This window comes from Misgurnus anguillicaudatus, chromosome 7 (assembly GCF_027580225.2).
Source record: "Misgurnus anguillicaudatus chromosome 7, ASM2758022v2, whole genome shotgun sequence".
Taxonomy (NCBI): domain Eukaryota; kingdom Metazoa; phylum Chordata; class Actinopteri; order Cypriniformes; family Cobitidae; genus Misgurnus; species Misgurnus anguillicaudatus.
Window position 1 is genome coordinate 16897874 of NC_073343.2, and position 16565 is coordinate 16914438.

At 37.2% G+C, this 16565-nt stretch overlaps 2 protein-coding genes across 6 annotated transcripts in view; one reads left to right on the forward strand and one right to left on the reverse strand.

Moving 5' to 3' along the window:
• LOC141365292 (BRISC and BRCA1-A complex member 2-like) overlaps window positions 1-5388 on the reverse strand; it is a 204982-nt gene extending 199594 nt beyond the window's left edge. Inside the window, exons 1-2 of one of the 2 annotated variants that reach the window (XM_073869480.1) lie at window positions 5247-5388; window positions 3230-3385 (exon numbers count right to left, since the gene is read on the reverse strand). In XM_073869480.1, coding sequence (XP_073725581.1) covers window positions 3230-3366 — 137 coding nt within the window. In that variant the 5' untranslated portion in view covers window positions 3367-3385; window positions 5247-5388. Of the gene's footprint in view, window positions 1-3229; window positions 3410-5246 lie in introns of both variants that reach the window. The other variant, XM_073869481.1, reaches the window with a different exon arrangement.
• A 95-nt stretch (window positions 5389-5483) lies between these two features.
• Window positions 5484-16565, forward strand: part of LOC141348949 (ribokinase-like) — an 82016-nt gene continuing 70934 nt past the window's right edge. For 3 of the 4 annotated variants that reach the window (XR_012370530.1, XM_073869485.1, XM_073869484.1), the window contains exons 1-2: window positions 5484-5597; window positions 10551-10622. Coding sequence is in view for 3 of the 4 variants with exons in the window: in XM_073869485.1 (XP_073725586.1) it covers window positions 10561-10622 (62 nt within the window). In the remaining variant the exon portion in view is untranslated. The remainder of the gene's footprint in view (window positions 5598-10550; window positions 10623-16565) is intronic. The other variant, XM_073869482.1, reaches the window with a different exon arrangement.

Genomic DNA, 16565 nt, shown 5'->3' on the forward strand with positions numbered 1-16565 from the left:
TAGCAGCGCTGCTATGCTAATCTTGCAGGCTTCCCTGAAGAGGGTCTTTGCTTTCAGTATCCTAGCTGTGTTTAGATTTTCGGCATCGGACCCTCTCAGATCCTCTGCGGATGCAATTTTGTTACGTTAGCAGCCAGCCTCGTCTCGAATGAGGACAAAAAGCCCAAGTGTGTGTTTGGCATCGAGCATCATTGTGATCATGTCTAGTTTAACTTCTTTGCGCTTGGTTAGTTTTTTCACCAGCTGTGTATGTGCTTTGCGCAGGCGCCGGACACACGTGCTTGCTTTTTCGACAATCGTTAAGTTTTATCGATTTAATTCTTATCGACAATTAATCGAAGATCGATTAATTGTTAACATCCCTACACTGGCTTAATAGTGAGTACTAAAAGGCATCCTATCTGTTTATATTTATAGTGATAAAGTTAGGTGTATTATTACATGTGATTGTGACATCATGATGTTGTTACATGCACCGGGCTCCTTCCTCTCCGCTCGTCTGAGGTAAATCCTTCTCCCAGCAAAGCTGTCGGTGTCGCGCGTTCATGTGTTTGGGGGCGTGGCTTTAGAAGAAACCCAGACGGGAGGGGGTGGCGTGAATGGAAAAATGAGCTGTGTTTAAAACAGTGGTGGGAGGTCTACAGACACTCGATTTTTATACTCTCTTTTTCAGAGTACTTACATTTTACTTATGTATTGATATGTAGGGACAGTTTAAACATATTTGTGAGGGGGTTTTTTTGGATAATTCCTGCCTATCCTGCCTTTAAGGGCAACATGGACAATACAATGCTCTGCTGATGCCAGCGCGAGAAAGCCCTTGTCTTTCCTGGAAAGAATGCAGCAAAGATATTTAATGCTAATGTATGAGTTTAATTCATTTATGATGATGTCAGTGCGTTCTAGTTAAGAATGCAATGCAAGCGAACGTTTATTTACTATTGTACTGGGTTGCCCTCTGCGGTGTACACGGTGCTGACCACCCACTGATCACCTGAACTCACATAGCCAAAATAGCCAGAGAAAATTTTTATATGGGCACTATCTTTACCAACTGACTACAGATTTGAAGTTTATACATCTATATTCTCGACTTATCAGTAGGGCTGCACAATTCTAAAAAAAATCTTTCTCAATCAATCACGATCTTTTAGTTTTAATATGAAGGTCACCGTGTTTAAAAGGTTTTAATTTTTTATATTTCTAAAAGATCCCATGACTCACTAATAAAGATGTTTTATTATTGGATGAAAGAAGTTTGCCATAGATCGTAAACATCAGTGTTAAGATTAAAACTATTATCCCAAAACTTCTGTGATAATTTAAATATTTTGAATATACAATGCAGAAATAAAATGATTGAAAAAAGCTGTTTAAAACCTATAAATCAGATTGCGATCGTGCAGAAGCTTGTGAGTGAACCAATGACGAATTGTCATTGCAACCCATTGTTTAAAAATCCCCCTTTACATGATGATTGCTGTGGTTTAATAGACAGAAGAATCATTATGAGTTAGGAATGAGCTTGAATCGAGATGGTGATCATTATTTAGATTAATCGTTCAGCTCTATTACCAGCTCTTAAAATGACATTTTATGGCACAGAAAGAATAATATTTTGTACAGGTTTTTAGCTCCATTGCCGTTGATGCAACATGCATTCTGGGATACTTGCTGTCATAAGTCCACACTCATAAGTCCACATGAGTCACCTCCTGATGCATACTCGATAAAAGAGGCGGATCAAGAACACATCTGGGGATGTGATGTGAACTTGGGAACAGTACTTGGGCCGCGACTGATGACGCTTCACAAGTCCACAAGAACACAAGCACAGACAAGAACGCATATCGAGAAACAGCTGTAATGTTGTTGCATGTGTGAACAGCACATTTTTGTATTTACTGGTAAAGTCATTCTGGTAAATTCATGGTAATTTACTGAAATTACTGTGTGAAAGAGACTTTTTATGTTGTGACCTACAATATTTTCCACATTAAACAATTTTGTACAGTCCCTTCTTCTGTACAGTAGCAGCTGTGTGAGAGAAATTTAATTTCAGAAATTTAATGTAAACTATCATTGTAACGCTTACGACCTTCAACTATATCTTACAATCAAAATAGGCAACGACTGTTTTCATGTTTAAATTAAGTCCTGGATAACAAGCAACTCACTACAACTAAATGAATAAAACCGAAGTGCTTCTTCTGGGTCCTGCTGCTACTGACAACTCAGTTAAAACACAAGTTAGGTTACCTGCATAATTCCGAAAAAAATCTTGGTGTTTATTTTGACCCTCATTCCAATTTGATAGGCACATAAAATGCACAACATGGCCCCGGATTATATTTCTGATCTTATTAAGCAGCTGTGAGGTCATTAAGATCTTGTAATCAGTCACATTTATATGTCCCCCGATCTTGCTGCAAATCAAAAGGTAACCGGACATTTGAGTATTAGGACCTCTCCATCACTGGATGTTTTTAAAACCAGTTTTAAGACTTATTTTTACACTTTAGTATTGGAATGATGTTTGGGTATGTATAGACGTTTCATCGGACGCACGTGATACATGTCTGTATCCGAACATTACTTCCGGTTTCATTTTTTTAATGGTCTGACTAGTTGCTAAACTGATCTCTTGAACAAATGCCTCATCGAAAATAACAAATGTTTTGGTTTCCTAGGTAATCTATGTGTTGTTTTTTGTGCTTGTTATATAAATAAACTACATTTAAAGTACTTTGTTGTTATTTATTATTAGCGGAGTTTACCGGAAGTTACGTGCAGACCGCGACAGCCGCTTGTTTATGTTGTTACTACTGGTGTGTGTGTGTGTGTGTGTGTGTGTGTGTGTGTGTGTGTGTGTGTGTGTGTGTGTGTGTGTGTGTGTGTATGTGTGTGTGTGTGTATATATGTACACTATTTTTATATAGTTGGCGCTTCTCATTATGTATATACAACTTTGTCTGATTGTTTTGATATTTTATTTTATCCCCATTCTTGTTTTCTCTTCCTTTCTGTTTCTTTCGTTTTTTAACTGATTTACTGTAAAGCCCTTTCTTTGAATCAACTACAGTTGTGTTAAATCTGTGCTATATAAATAAACTTTGACTTGACTTGTCTAATTTAAAAGTAGGCTATTTTAATTGATCTGTCACATATATAACTTACAAATATCATATTATCCAAATATATTTTGTATAGTAGCTTATACCACACTCACCCACTCTTAATATCAGTAATCCGGAGACAGTTAGAGGAGTCCAAACCAACCCGTCCATTACGTACCACAGTAAAGAGTAAAGGCCTCAGCTCAGGAGAAATCCGACCCAGTGCCACCTCTGGAGAGAGGCTGTTCATCTTCAGTCAGGGTTGTGATCTGATAATGTGATAACATAACATACTATAAGAGAATTAATGTTAAAAAGAATATGTAGAATATTTATTTGGCAAAAATGTCTCCGGTTACTATCCTAACCTCGGTTACCTTCTGACATCACAAGGGGAGCCAGATTTCAATGAAGTATTTTTTCACATGCTTGCAGAGAATGGTTTCCCAAAATTAAGTTACTGGGTTGTTCTTTTTCACATTTTCTAAGTTGATAGAAGCATTGGGGACCCAATTATAGCATTTAAACAATTATATAACAATTATTGTTAGAGCAGCAAAGGAAAAAGACTCTACTTCAATTAATGCAATGGCATACACAGTACCAATAGTTGTGGTGCAAGGCTTATGCCATGCATTATGTGTACACCAAACAGTAGGGCCCACACTGTACAACAATTGCTGTAGCTATATAGCAGTTTGTCAGTAACTTACTGTAGATTTATATTTATCTAACTTATTGGCAACAGTTTTTCAAAGAAAAATTAATATCAAACATTAACAAGTCTTTGTCTTTACAGATTTACAGAATAAAATTTTACATTTATGCAAAGTATTCTAGGAACCAGAAATCCTCATCAACCTATTTGTTTTTTTTCTGATTTTTGTTCCCAGAACTGCTGTGCATAAAGTGTACTTGTAATTGTTTTCTTCCTGTAAAGATGAAGTCTTGTTATTGTTTAATGTTCATTGATCTTTAAACAAACTGTTGTCAGTAAATAATATACATTTAAATCTACAGTAAGTTACTGGCAAACTGCTGCCAATAATACAGTAATTTCTACAGAAATTTTTAACAGTACATCCATTACTATCCATTTTATTCTAAATTTGTCATAGGGTCTACACAATATAACTCTTTTATAAATCTATCAATATTCTAACTGCCCCATGCAAAACGGAATGAGTGTGAGATTCCTGATTTTTGTTACCATAACTAAAAATTATGATAATAAAATGTTTTATCAATGTATCATAGTCATTTAAGGTATATGCTTTAATATGTTAAATGTTTTTTTTTTTTAGTTAAATATAAGTGTAATGTACACCCACATAAACTATAAATATTTGTAGTACATCTACTGCTTTAAAATAGTTTTTCCCAAAAAGGTGATTGTGCCACTTGGTTTGGTCGTGATTCAGTTGTGGGTCGCATATTGGGATAAGGTAACTTAGGTCGCACAAAGTCGCTTGGCTGCAGCAGTGAATGATACACAAAAATAGTGCAACAAATGGCAATGATTTTGATAATATAGAATGTTACCATAAGGATTTTGGATACTGCAGTTAAAACTTACAATTCGTTAATAAAATGACATAATTCTTTTTCAAAGTCATTTGTAAGTAAATGACAATGCAAGTGTAATAAATTCTTCATATTTCTATTTAAAAATATATTGGTGGGTCATATGATAGACTATATTTAAGTGGGTCACAAAATGAAAAGTTTGCAAACCCCTAATGCAATGACATTCATAGATTTTAGTGTGAATTAGTGTGGTGTTTCGAAATTCATCAAATAGAAACTAAGTTAGTACAATCACGAATAATCAAGTCTTATTTAAACGGGTAACAAAATGAAATTAAATAAAGAATCGATACCAATCAAATTAAGCTGTGTAAAAGGCACATAAAACAACGCGTAACTAGATTCATTTACTAGGGGAACCATTTAAATAGTGTAACAGTTTGTGAAATGTTTCGTTCGTTTTGGTGTTATGCTAATGTACGTGCTAATGCTAATCCAAGATTGTGGAAGACTCCTGTTAGTATCATAATTTTTCGTTATCAACTCTTTGTTGAAGTGTTTCTTTCTTACAATTAGCAAATGGATAGTTGCGGTTTTCAGTACCTTTATATAAGTTATAATCACAAATCTTCACAGTGAACACATTATCCCACTTCCTGTGTTGTTGTTTTTGGGGTCCTGTTTATGGTTGCCGGTAAATAATCCTGATTCCTTTTACAAGAGCATCATTACATATATTTGTAAATTACCAGTTCCGTAGTACTTTTAAAATAAAACAGATGTCACATAATTTTCTGGTCAGTAAGTATACTTCAAAAACTAAAAGAATAAATTACATGTTAAAAGACAGGAAAAAACGGGAACAGCTGAAACTGTTCGCTTGTCACATGGGTTTCTTTGCTGTGAGCACTGAGCAGACGTGAGCTTTAACTCTGAGAATCAGTGTGGAAATAGGTAAGGTGTAAATTGCTATATATACACACCAAATCATTACAAATTTCTATTCATTTTGACGTAACATGCCTGTAAGCGACACGATGCAAAGATTCAGCAGACTTTTAACAAATGCTCTTTCAACACAACAGTAAACTTTAATCACATTTTCTTGTTATGCCCTAGATTTAAAACAATAATAAGCAATCTTGGATTTCCATCAGTACACTACACTTAAACTATTTTTGATCTGTCATGTAATCTTTTCCATTAGATTATACAGTAGATTTAAATCCTGTAGGGGTTCAATCTTCAGATGGCTGGCAGGAGCAGCCACTGGCGGGTCACGTGACCTGACACTGCCACTGGCTGGCGCTGTCCTGAGGTGTGTTTGTACTTCACGCGGCGCGGCGGGTGACTTGAAGCAGTGCATGTCGGTTAGTAATTTTGTCCGACTTGAGCTTGCGCTGCAGGAACGTGAGTCACATGGTTTTAAAGAGCGATTCGAGATCAGCCGCCTGATGGCCGTTTCACACGGTACACGGCAACCGCGAGTGTTTTATTCTTTTTCAAAAGGAGACGTGCGGAAAGCGGCAAAATGGGGGCGGTTACAGAGGTGAAGCGGAGTTGATCCACACGCCTTGCTCGTGCACCCAAAATTCTGTTCCTTCTCCGGACATGGTACTTCATGACAGGCGCCGTTGAAGATAAACATTTGCACTAAATGCTGCACAAAACGCTTCCAATACAAAAGAAAAGCTGAAGCGGCACTGCGATTTTGCCGCATACCGTGTGAAACGGCCATCAATCAGCCAGCGTATTTCCCGAAGAGGAGCTGCACGGGCTGTAATGACGACACAACTGTTTCACGATTGGTCGGATTTACCACATGACAACATTAACGTGTGTTTGTGTTTATTTTCACGCCCTCAGTTCCACAAATGCTCACAAATGTGTATTTTTATAACAGTTAAAGCTATTTTCATGTAGTCGCGATGTTATATTGTGTCATGTTCATCAAAATAAAATGGATAAAAAACATAGACCCCATATTGCTATTTAAATAATATATGCTTATGTTAAATTTTATTCCTGTAAAAACAGATGCTGTAAGCCTCTTCAGTTCCACTCATGCTCATACATGGACATTCAAAACAGTATAATTAACTTTTTTACATCTTACAAATAACTTTGTTTACATCGTACAAATCATGTTTACTGCGATAAAGCAAGCAAACGCCATGTGATCAGCCATGCCTGACGTAAATGCATCAAACTACGGGAACCACAGCTTGTCCGACTTCACGTCTCCGTTTTGTTCAGATCCTTGCCGCCTGCACGTGGCTAATCTCGCTGATCGGTTACATCCAGCCTCAGCCGATGTCGAACACACCTAAAGCCTAGTTTATGGTCGCTGCGTCCGCAAGAGCGCGTTGGTGCGCGCGGCAAAAATGACGTCAACGCGGAGTGGGCGGTCGCGCGCGTTGGGTGCGCGAGACCCCATTTCGCGTGGCGCTGTGCACGGCATTTTTTGTAACTTTCCGCACGGCTCCGCATCCGAAAATGACCGAACTCGAGGCGATTCTGTCTGAGCAGGCAAGCCTGTGACGTATCTTTTTGATAAATCCAAGCAAAACAATGTATATATTTATCTGACACTCTGCAAGTAAAGTATGGAAACTTTGCAGTTTAAAACACGAATTATTTTACATGATTCAGAATGTTTGGCTTATATTTGTATTGAATGAACCACTGGATGAGGAATAAAATATAAACCTTAAGATGTCTGTACTGTTTGTTTAGTAAAAACGTTAATGAAATGATAATGTTTAATAAAGACGTATTTAAAAGATTGTGTTGTTTTATTCATGTTCTCATATTTATATATATCAAACTCTAATGTTAAAAGCAGTAGGGTTGTTCCAGCGGACGACTTCTTCTATCCTCTTCTTTGTGTTTGTTTTTGACTTTATTGCTCGCGTCGCCGCCTGGTGGTTAAAAAAAAAGTGCAACGGCGAGCGCGTTAACTATAAACGCCTCGTCCGTTTGGTGAGACGCGCGCGCGATCCGCGGAGGCTTGCGTTGCGGACCAAAGCGCGAGTATAACCAGCCCTTAATGCTAAATACATGTCTGACTGTTGAAACTAACTAAAAGAAAAACTAGAAAATCGCATTCATGACGATAAACATGAAACACACGTGATTGTTGTCATGTGGTGAATCCGACCAATTGTAAAACAGCTGTGTCGTCATTACAGCCCATGCAGCTCCTCTTGGCGAACTGCGCTGGCTAACTCAGGCGGCTGATCTCGAATCGCTCTCGCGGTATTTAAAAACCATATGACACAGTCACGTGCCTGCAGCGCCAGCTTAAGTCGGACAAAATTACTAACCGGCATGCACTGCTTCAAATCAGCCGCGGATCGGCCTGCCCAGCGCCGCATGAAATCGAACACACTTATGGCGCTTTTTCATTGCATAGTGCCCCACGGTTTGGTTTGGTTTGGGTCGGGTCAGCTCACCTCACTTTGGCGTGGTTAGCTTTTCCATTGAGTTTAGTATCACTTCGCAGTGGGAGGAATTATAGGCGTGTCGTTATATTTGCGCTGCATACGGCCGTGACATCATACAAGAGAGAGCGTCCTTGTACATTCCCATACATTTATTTATCAGTCCGCCACAAAATTAAAATTGGCCACCACAAATAGATGTTTACTTTGCACATCGCGTTTATAACTACCTATGTCTCACATGACAGTTTCTGTTCAAACACCCGTGGCGTCAGTCGACGGCGCTCCGCTGAGCCTCAATGAAGTTTCATTAAAGCATAAATAATACTGACGTGCACGTCGCGAATGTGCCGCCACAAACTGCAAGTCTGGAAAAAACTTTTATGTGTTCCTGATTCACAACCTGTGGATGTTTTTAATCGCTAAAAGGGTGTTTGGAAACTTAAAACAGAGCCCAGATGACAACATGTTTGCTCGAGACAGCGCAAGCTAGCAGCAAGCTTAAGCTAAAGCTAATATTTTACATAATAGGATGACGGCGCCGATGACGATTCTCTCAGACCAATCAGTGAACTACAGTGTTTGCGCATTTCTGCACTAACTCAAAATGTGCGTACACCACCTCCCGAGCAGGCGTAGGATTTGAGATTTGAGTACGCCAACGTCCATATTGATAAATCTCAAAGTCACCGTGGTTTTGGGTGTACGCCAGGTGTACGCTGGAATTTTGGTGTACGCACTTTTGATAAATGAGGGCCATTGAGTCCAGGAAAAATGAAAGTTTTGATATTATGAAAATCTACTTTTTCTAACTATAATGCATAGTGCTAGTAGGGCTAACATCCATACACAGCACAAAAGTCTTGCATCGTCCATGAATTCGAAGTACAGGCGGAGATAGCAGCTTTACCTAGCTACTTTCTATGTCAAGACCCCTGTTCCAAGATGGCGGCGTTTTTGATGGATGCTTAGAACCCCAAGGCGACATCTAGTGTATATATTTATGAAAAGGAATTATATAATTGTTTTACTCTGCTTATGGAGGTCTTCCAATAAACAATCATCACTTTGTAAACATTTATCACATTTAAGCTGCTTAAAATCAATTGATATGTACTGGATGCATTCACAACCAGCTGTTTTGCGGGACTTTGACGCGCAACCTCCTGCTCTCTTATTCTTTTTTTCTTGCGGAGAGCAGTAGTGTGCCCGTCAAAGGTCCACCCACAACAGTGGCTGCTGAGCTGCCTGTGAAAAATATTTAGTTTGATATAGTAATGTAGGCAGGAGCAGGCGGGTAGCATCTATATGCACGGAGCTTCCACTACAAGCCTTAATAGCCATTTGACTGACTAACCATTAGACAAAGCAAATAAATCCGGTTTTGAACAGAAAGGCGCTACATTAGGAGCTTTGTCACTCTGCTGCTGGCTGTACTGCTTGTCCGGTTGTGAAGGCATGAAAAATAGCTTTTAATCGAAGTCCATATTCAAATAACTAACACGCATAGACATTAAACATACTGAATGAATAAAAGACAAAGCCTATCACTTCCAAATACGTTAAACTATCACTTTTTAGAAATCGCTGCCAGTGGCAGGGATGGCAGCTTCCACTTAGCCACTGTCGGGTCACGTGACCCGCCAGTGGCTGCTCCTGCCAGCCAGCTGAAGATTCTTTAAATAAATACACATTGTGATAATTTACGTCGTAATGATACGATCTTACTGAAATTAATTTTGCTTCTTTATTGATTCTGACATCATTTACTCATGCTGTTACAATTCTGTATAGATTTCTTTGTTCTGCTGAACACGAAGAAAGATATTTTGAGGAATATTTGTAACCAAACCGTTATGGAGCCCTATTTACTTCCGTAGTAGGAAAAGAATACTATGAAAGTGAATGGGGCTCATGAATGGTTTGGTTATAAACATTCCTCAAAATATCTTTCTTATTCTTTATCAAAACAAAGAAATTTAGACAGTTTTGTAACAACATAACAATGAGTAAATGATGACAGATTTTCATTTTGGGTAAACCATCCCTTTAAAGGTCTATATGCACAAACAACAAAATGCATTTGATGCCATTCAAGCCATTTACTAATGAAAGTCTAGGTATAAAGATAATTTAGCCCTTAACTTAAGATTTGGTGAGAAAAATATTGGCTGTCCCCTGGAGCCATGCTTTCACAGTCCCTGTGGCCTGCTGGGAGATTTAAGCAGATTAACACTCTTGTGTCTGCATTCATTGCTTTTACACAAGGTATTGAATTAATGAACGATTTTAATGTGTTAATGTCAGTGCTGAAATAATTATCCACATTACAGGAAGCATGTCTTTATTGTGACATGTGTGTTTATTTTGAAAAATGATTAACAACTAATGAAGGTTAGACATTCAACATAATGTAAATTTATCAGATTGTACTGTTGTTTCATTAAATGTTCACTTGTTTCAGATATTAAGCCATGTCTGAAGATGAAGATGTGAGTGTCATAGTTGTGGGTTCCTGTATGACGGATTTAGTAAGGTATGTCTTGTAACAGGATAGAAACATAAAATCAAAATAAAATAAATGTAAAAATACAATTTAATGAATTCTTGAAGCATGAAAATGTATGTATAAAATGGCAAGTAACCTGGTAGATACGCAGATTTGACCAATCTGTCTTAGCTGGGACAAATTGTTTGTTTGCAGTTATGGATTAACTTTTTTTTTTATTATTATCTTACAGTAACTTAACTAACAGGGTTGAAAGGTTGAAATAATTTAAAAGGAGATAATTAAATATTAATTACTAGGGCTGTATATCTGGAAGAATCTTGCGATACATTATCTTGAGAATCTTGTGATACATCACGTGTCACGTACAGGTGTTGCGATGCAATATGTTGCAGTACTGTAAAGAAAAACCCTGTTGCGATATATTGGGATATTTCTCTCTAAACCTGGCTGGGTTATTTTTGACCCATAATGGGTAAATATTGGGCAGAACACATGCTGGGTTAAAATGCATCAGTTTGGTTAAAACAACCCAGCATTGGGTCAATTTTAACCCAGCAGTGTGCTCTGGCCAATATTTACCCATTATAGGTAAAAAAAAAATTAGAGTATTCTTTCTTTGGGAATATAATGGAATTTAATTTTAAGTAAGCTGTCATAATGAACCTTGGAAAACAAATTTGTGGCATGCCCCTATGTTAGTTCTTTCTGTCACTATTTAAGTTCAGAGATAAGAAGAATGCTATAGCGGTCAGGATGTAAACTCCAAACAAAACAACTGCCATTAATGATTATTATTATTTTTTTTTAATGTTGATATTGTACACTTTTGTAAATAATTGATAAATTATAAATACTACAATATAAATAAATACTTGCATGTATCAATATTTTCTTATGCCCTATTATTTTGTACATTTCCCACTATGCACATTTAAAAAAAAAAAATTTAACCACACGTTACATTATTCTGTCACTGTTTAAGTTCAGAGCTAAGAAGAATGCTATAGCGGTCAGGATGTAAACTCCAAACAAAACAACTGCCATTAATGATTATTATTATTTTTTTTTAAATGTTGATATTGTGCACTTTTGTAAATAATTGATAAATTATAAATACTACAATATAAATAAATACTTGCATGTATCAATATTTTCTTATGCCCTATTATTTTGTAGATTTCCCACTATGCACATTTTTTTTTTAATGTAACCACACGTTACATTAAAATCTAGTCCAATTTGAGACATACCAATCTTTATATTTTTGTGTTCCTAAAAATTCATTGATTTACCATAAATGGATGATGTGCTGTGTTTTTATATGACAAATCAGTTAGTTATAAATAAAGGTATAAACAATACAAAGATCATATGCTGGTACTGGCAATAAAAATATTTATTTGTCTTATATATATATATATATATATATATATATATATATATATATATATATATATATATATATATATATATACAACAGTTCTTTCTGGTTCTCGAATCTGATTGGCTAAGAGCTATACGATATTGTACTGATAACGGCACTGTAACCGCTTCACCTTTCGTATTATTCCGCCACCTAGTGAATGGAGGTCCTAAGCAGGCTCATCTCTGAATGGAAAAACACAGACGCGCTGTGTGAATCACTCTCCGTGTGTGTGTGTCTCATTAGTTTACTAGCTCATAAATCAGTCTGTGAATCCCCAATCAGAAGTATTATTCCGTCAAAGATCAGCGCTCTTGGATGTTACGTTAAAGTTAATGGGAGAAATGTCTTGTCACATCGTGTGGACGCTTAACACTTGGAAACAGGAATATAAACACTCGTTTTTTTCTGGAGCTATATCTTTTATCAGAACGCGAAAACACAGTGGAACTGCAGGTAAGCCCCGCGGCTTTTGGATGTGGACATTGATCATTTGCTTTATCGTGGCGTGACTGTTGGGACATGTTGTGGGATATCGCCACTGGTATATTTATAAGCAGCATGCAAAAACATCTCTCTGACACTTATAAAAAACCGTTTTGTATAGTACTGACAAGAACAAAGTGTAATAATAATAATCGAGTGCTCGTATCGCGTTAAGAATAAATGAGAAAGCAATAGTAACGTTTCACAAGTATAGTTTTATTAACTTTTACCTCGCGCCAAAACAATAACAACACAAAAGACACTAAATATGAATAAAAAAACAAGTACAAGTTTGATCATGACACCAAATACTGCTGATTTTATCTCATTTTGACGATCATCATAAACAAACAAGGCCAACATGAGAGCCAGGGTATCCCTTTCAGAAATGTAGCCCAGAGAGGGCGGTGGTCAGCGGGGCGAGTGAACACTGATGTCCGCTCATGCTTTGGTTCTCATTTGTACCGAATCTCACTAAGCAAACGTTCAAACAGGCGCTATCTTTACTAATCGACTGCAGATTTAAATATAATACAGATACATTCTCGACTGAACTAATCTTAAAACTACACTTTGTGACCAAGAAACGGTAATATAAAGAAACGGCTTTTCCGTCCATTGAGTTGTTATGAGCTTCAAAGCAGCCGAAAGTTTTACCTGTCATTCTGGCCGCCCTCAAATCCGTGGCGGAAGAAGTAGTTCTCAAACAAAGAGGCTTTTAAAATAACTCCGTTGTTGTTTTCTAGTTTTCGTTTTTCAAACGTGTGCCGTCGAACTGTTGTATAAAAGCAATATCGCTCTCGGAGTCGTGTGATATAGCTCTATATCATCACGGCTGTGATTGCCTCCGGCACTCGGCCTGCGGCCTCGTGCCTCTGGCCTACTCACAGCCGTGATGATATAGAGCTATATCACACTCCTACTCGAGCGATATTGCTTAAATATATATATATATATATATATGTATATGTATGTGTGTGTGTGTGTGTATATGTGTGTGTGTGTGTGTGTATATATATATATATATATAATATGTATATGTGTGTATATGTATATATGTATATATATATAATATATATATATATATATATATATATATATATATATATATATATATATATATATATATATATATATATATATATATATATATATATATATATATATATATATATATATATATATATATATATATATATATACAGTGGATATAAAAAGTCTACACACCCCTGTCCAAACTGCATGTCCCCGTGATTTATAAAATGAAACCAAGATGAATCACCCCGGAACCTGCTCCAACTTAACTCCCCACTTCAAACCCATATATCAAAGCAATCAACACTAAGAATAATTCTGTGGTGAAAAAATGGCAAGTAAAGCTGTACAACAACCAGGCTGCACAAGTGTGCACACCCTTTTACAATAGTGATTGTGGCGGTTTTAAAAGCAACCAATCACATTTAGACTTAAGTTAAATATGAAGTAGTACATACCTCTCATCAATTAAAATTACTTTTTAACTATTAATGAAGTGTGCCTGGTCCTAATGGTTTTTTTGTGTGTATCATCCCACTGAAAAAGCCATTGTCTGTGTAGAGCTAACTCAGCAGGTACATGATCCCATTGTTGAAAAATATCAATCAACAGAGGGCTAAAAACATTTCCAAGACACTGAATATACCATGGAGTACTGTAAAAACAATAATCCACAAGTGGAGAAAATATGGCACAACATTGACATTACTAAGACCAGGGCATACACCTACAATATATGAGAAAACCAGGGAAAAAAATGGTAAGGAAGGCTGCCGAGAGGCCTACAGCAACATTAAAAGAATTGTAACAATATCTGTCAAGTACTTTTTGCTCCCTACATGTGACAAAAATCTCCTGAATTCTTCATGTTTGAGCTATTAGCATTTTTAATCAAAAATATCATTAAGTCCATCTAAAGTTTGTAAAAACAAATATTTCTATATCCCAAATCCATGTGGAATAATGTACTATAGTCAATTGAGACCAAAGTTGAACTTGGGCCGTTATACCAAAATATATATTTGGTGCAATAGAACCCACATCACATCACCAAATGAACACCATGCCCAGAGTAAAGCATGAAGGTGACAGCATCATACTTTGTGGCAGCTTTTCTTCAGCTGGAACTGGGGTTTTAATCAGGGTGTATCGAATAATGAATAGCTCCAAATACCTGTCAATTTTGGCCCAAAACCTAAAGGCTTCTGCCAAAACACTTAAAATGAAGAGAAATTTCACCTCACAGCATGACAATGACAGAAAGCACACATCTAATCAACAAAGGAATTACTTCACCAAATCAATATCAAGGTTTTGGAATGGCCCAGCAAGAGTCCGGATCTAAATCCCATCCAAAATCTATGGGGTGACCTGAAGAGGGCTGTGCACAGGAGACACCCAACCAATTTGACAGATTTAAAATGCTTTTGCAAGGAGAAATGGCAAAATATTGCAAATTCAAAAGTGTGAAATTGATTGACACATTTCCATTAAGATTGAATGCTGTGATAAAATCTAAAGGTGCTTAAACTAAGTTTTAGTTTAAGGGTGTGCACACTCATGCAACCTGGTTATTGTACAACTTTACTTGCCATTTTTTCACCACCAAAGTTTTCTTATTGTTATTAGCTTTAATATATAGGTTGGAAGTACTGAATTAAGTTGGAACAGGTTCCAAAATGATTCATCTTGTTTTCATTTTTTAAATCACAAAAACCTGCAATTTTAACAGGGGTGTGTAGACTTTTTATATCCACTGTATATATATAATATGTATATGTGTGTATATGTATATATGTATATGTTTATATATCAGACATGGGGACTTGTGACTTGGTGACTTGGACTCGAGTCGACTCGAGTCGCTATTTTTGTGACTTGTTACTTGACTTGACAAAAAATAAAATACTTGAGACTTGACTCGGACTTGGAAGTTAAAGACTCGGGACTTGACTTGACTTGAGACACGATGACTTGAATGACTTGAGTGTTAATCACATCATGTTTTCAGTTTGAATATAAAATATATAAATTATTTTAAAAAATTAAGTTGACCAAGCTGGAGCGCCGGCTGAGAATGGCGTTGTCATGACTAAAACGACACTATCATCCGTCATGCCCTCTCGTACCTTACGCACACCACTCCCACTTAGATCAGATATCAGCATGTCAGCCGGAGGGGTACAGAGGGTCATCGCTTTTGGCTTCAGCAAGATGGCAAAAGACGAACAGTGTGTTGCAAGACATGCAACATTAAAATCACGGGCAGCCAGACGACAACCATTCTGCCCAGAGTAGAATGCCATTAACTGCTTGTCAATTTGTTAATATCTGGTTAGTTGGTGGTTTGCTAATGCAATAATAGCTAAAGTAGCCCTCATCATACTGTGTTGGGGACAAATGTGGGCCAAATAATTTTTATTTATTTTTTAAAATACTTCCCTTGATCTGAGCGGCACGAGACTTGGCTACTTTTTTAAGTTTGCCACCTGAACACACACACACACACACACACACACACACACACACACACATACACACACACAAAGAAAAATGACTTGATTCTACAATGTTAGGGGTGGTTCACATGTCGCGTCTTTTGCGCGCCCGAGTTTGTTATTTCAAATGTAGGCGCGCGAATGGAAGAGACGCGTTGCGACACGCTCGTTTTTTCTGGCGGCATGTTTGAGAGAGAGCGAGAGAGCGTGTGTGTGTGTGTGTGTGTGTGTGTGTGTGTGTGTGTGTGTGTGTGTGTGTGTGTGTGTACCTGGTAATTATCACGTTGTGGGGACAAATTGTCCCCACAAATATAGGAATACCAGTGTTTTTCTGACCTTGTGGGGACATTTTGATGTCCCCATGAGGAAACAAGCTTATAAATCAAACGGAATGATGTTTCTTGAAAATGTGAAGTAGTAGAAGGGTTTCTGTGATGGTTGGGGTTAGGGAATGGGGTAGGTAAAGGGAATAGAATATACAGTTTGTACAGTATAAAATGCATTACGTCTATGGAATATCCCCAC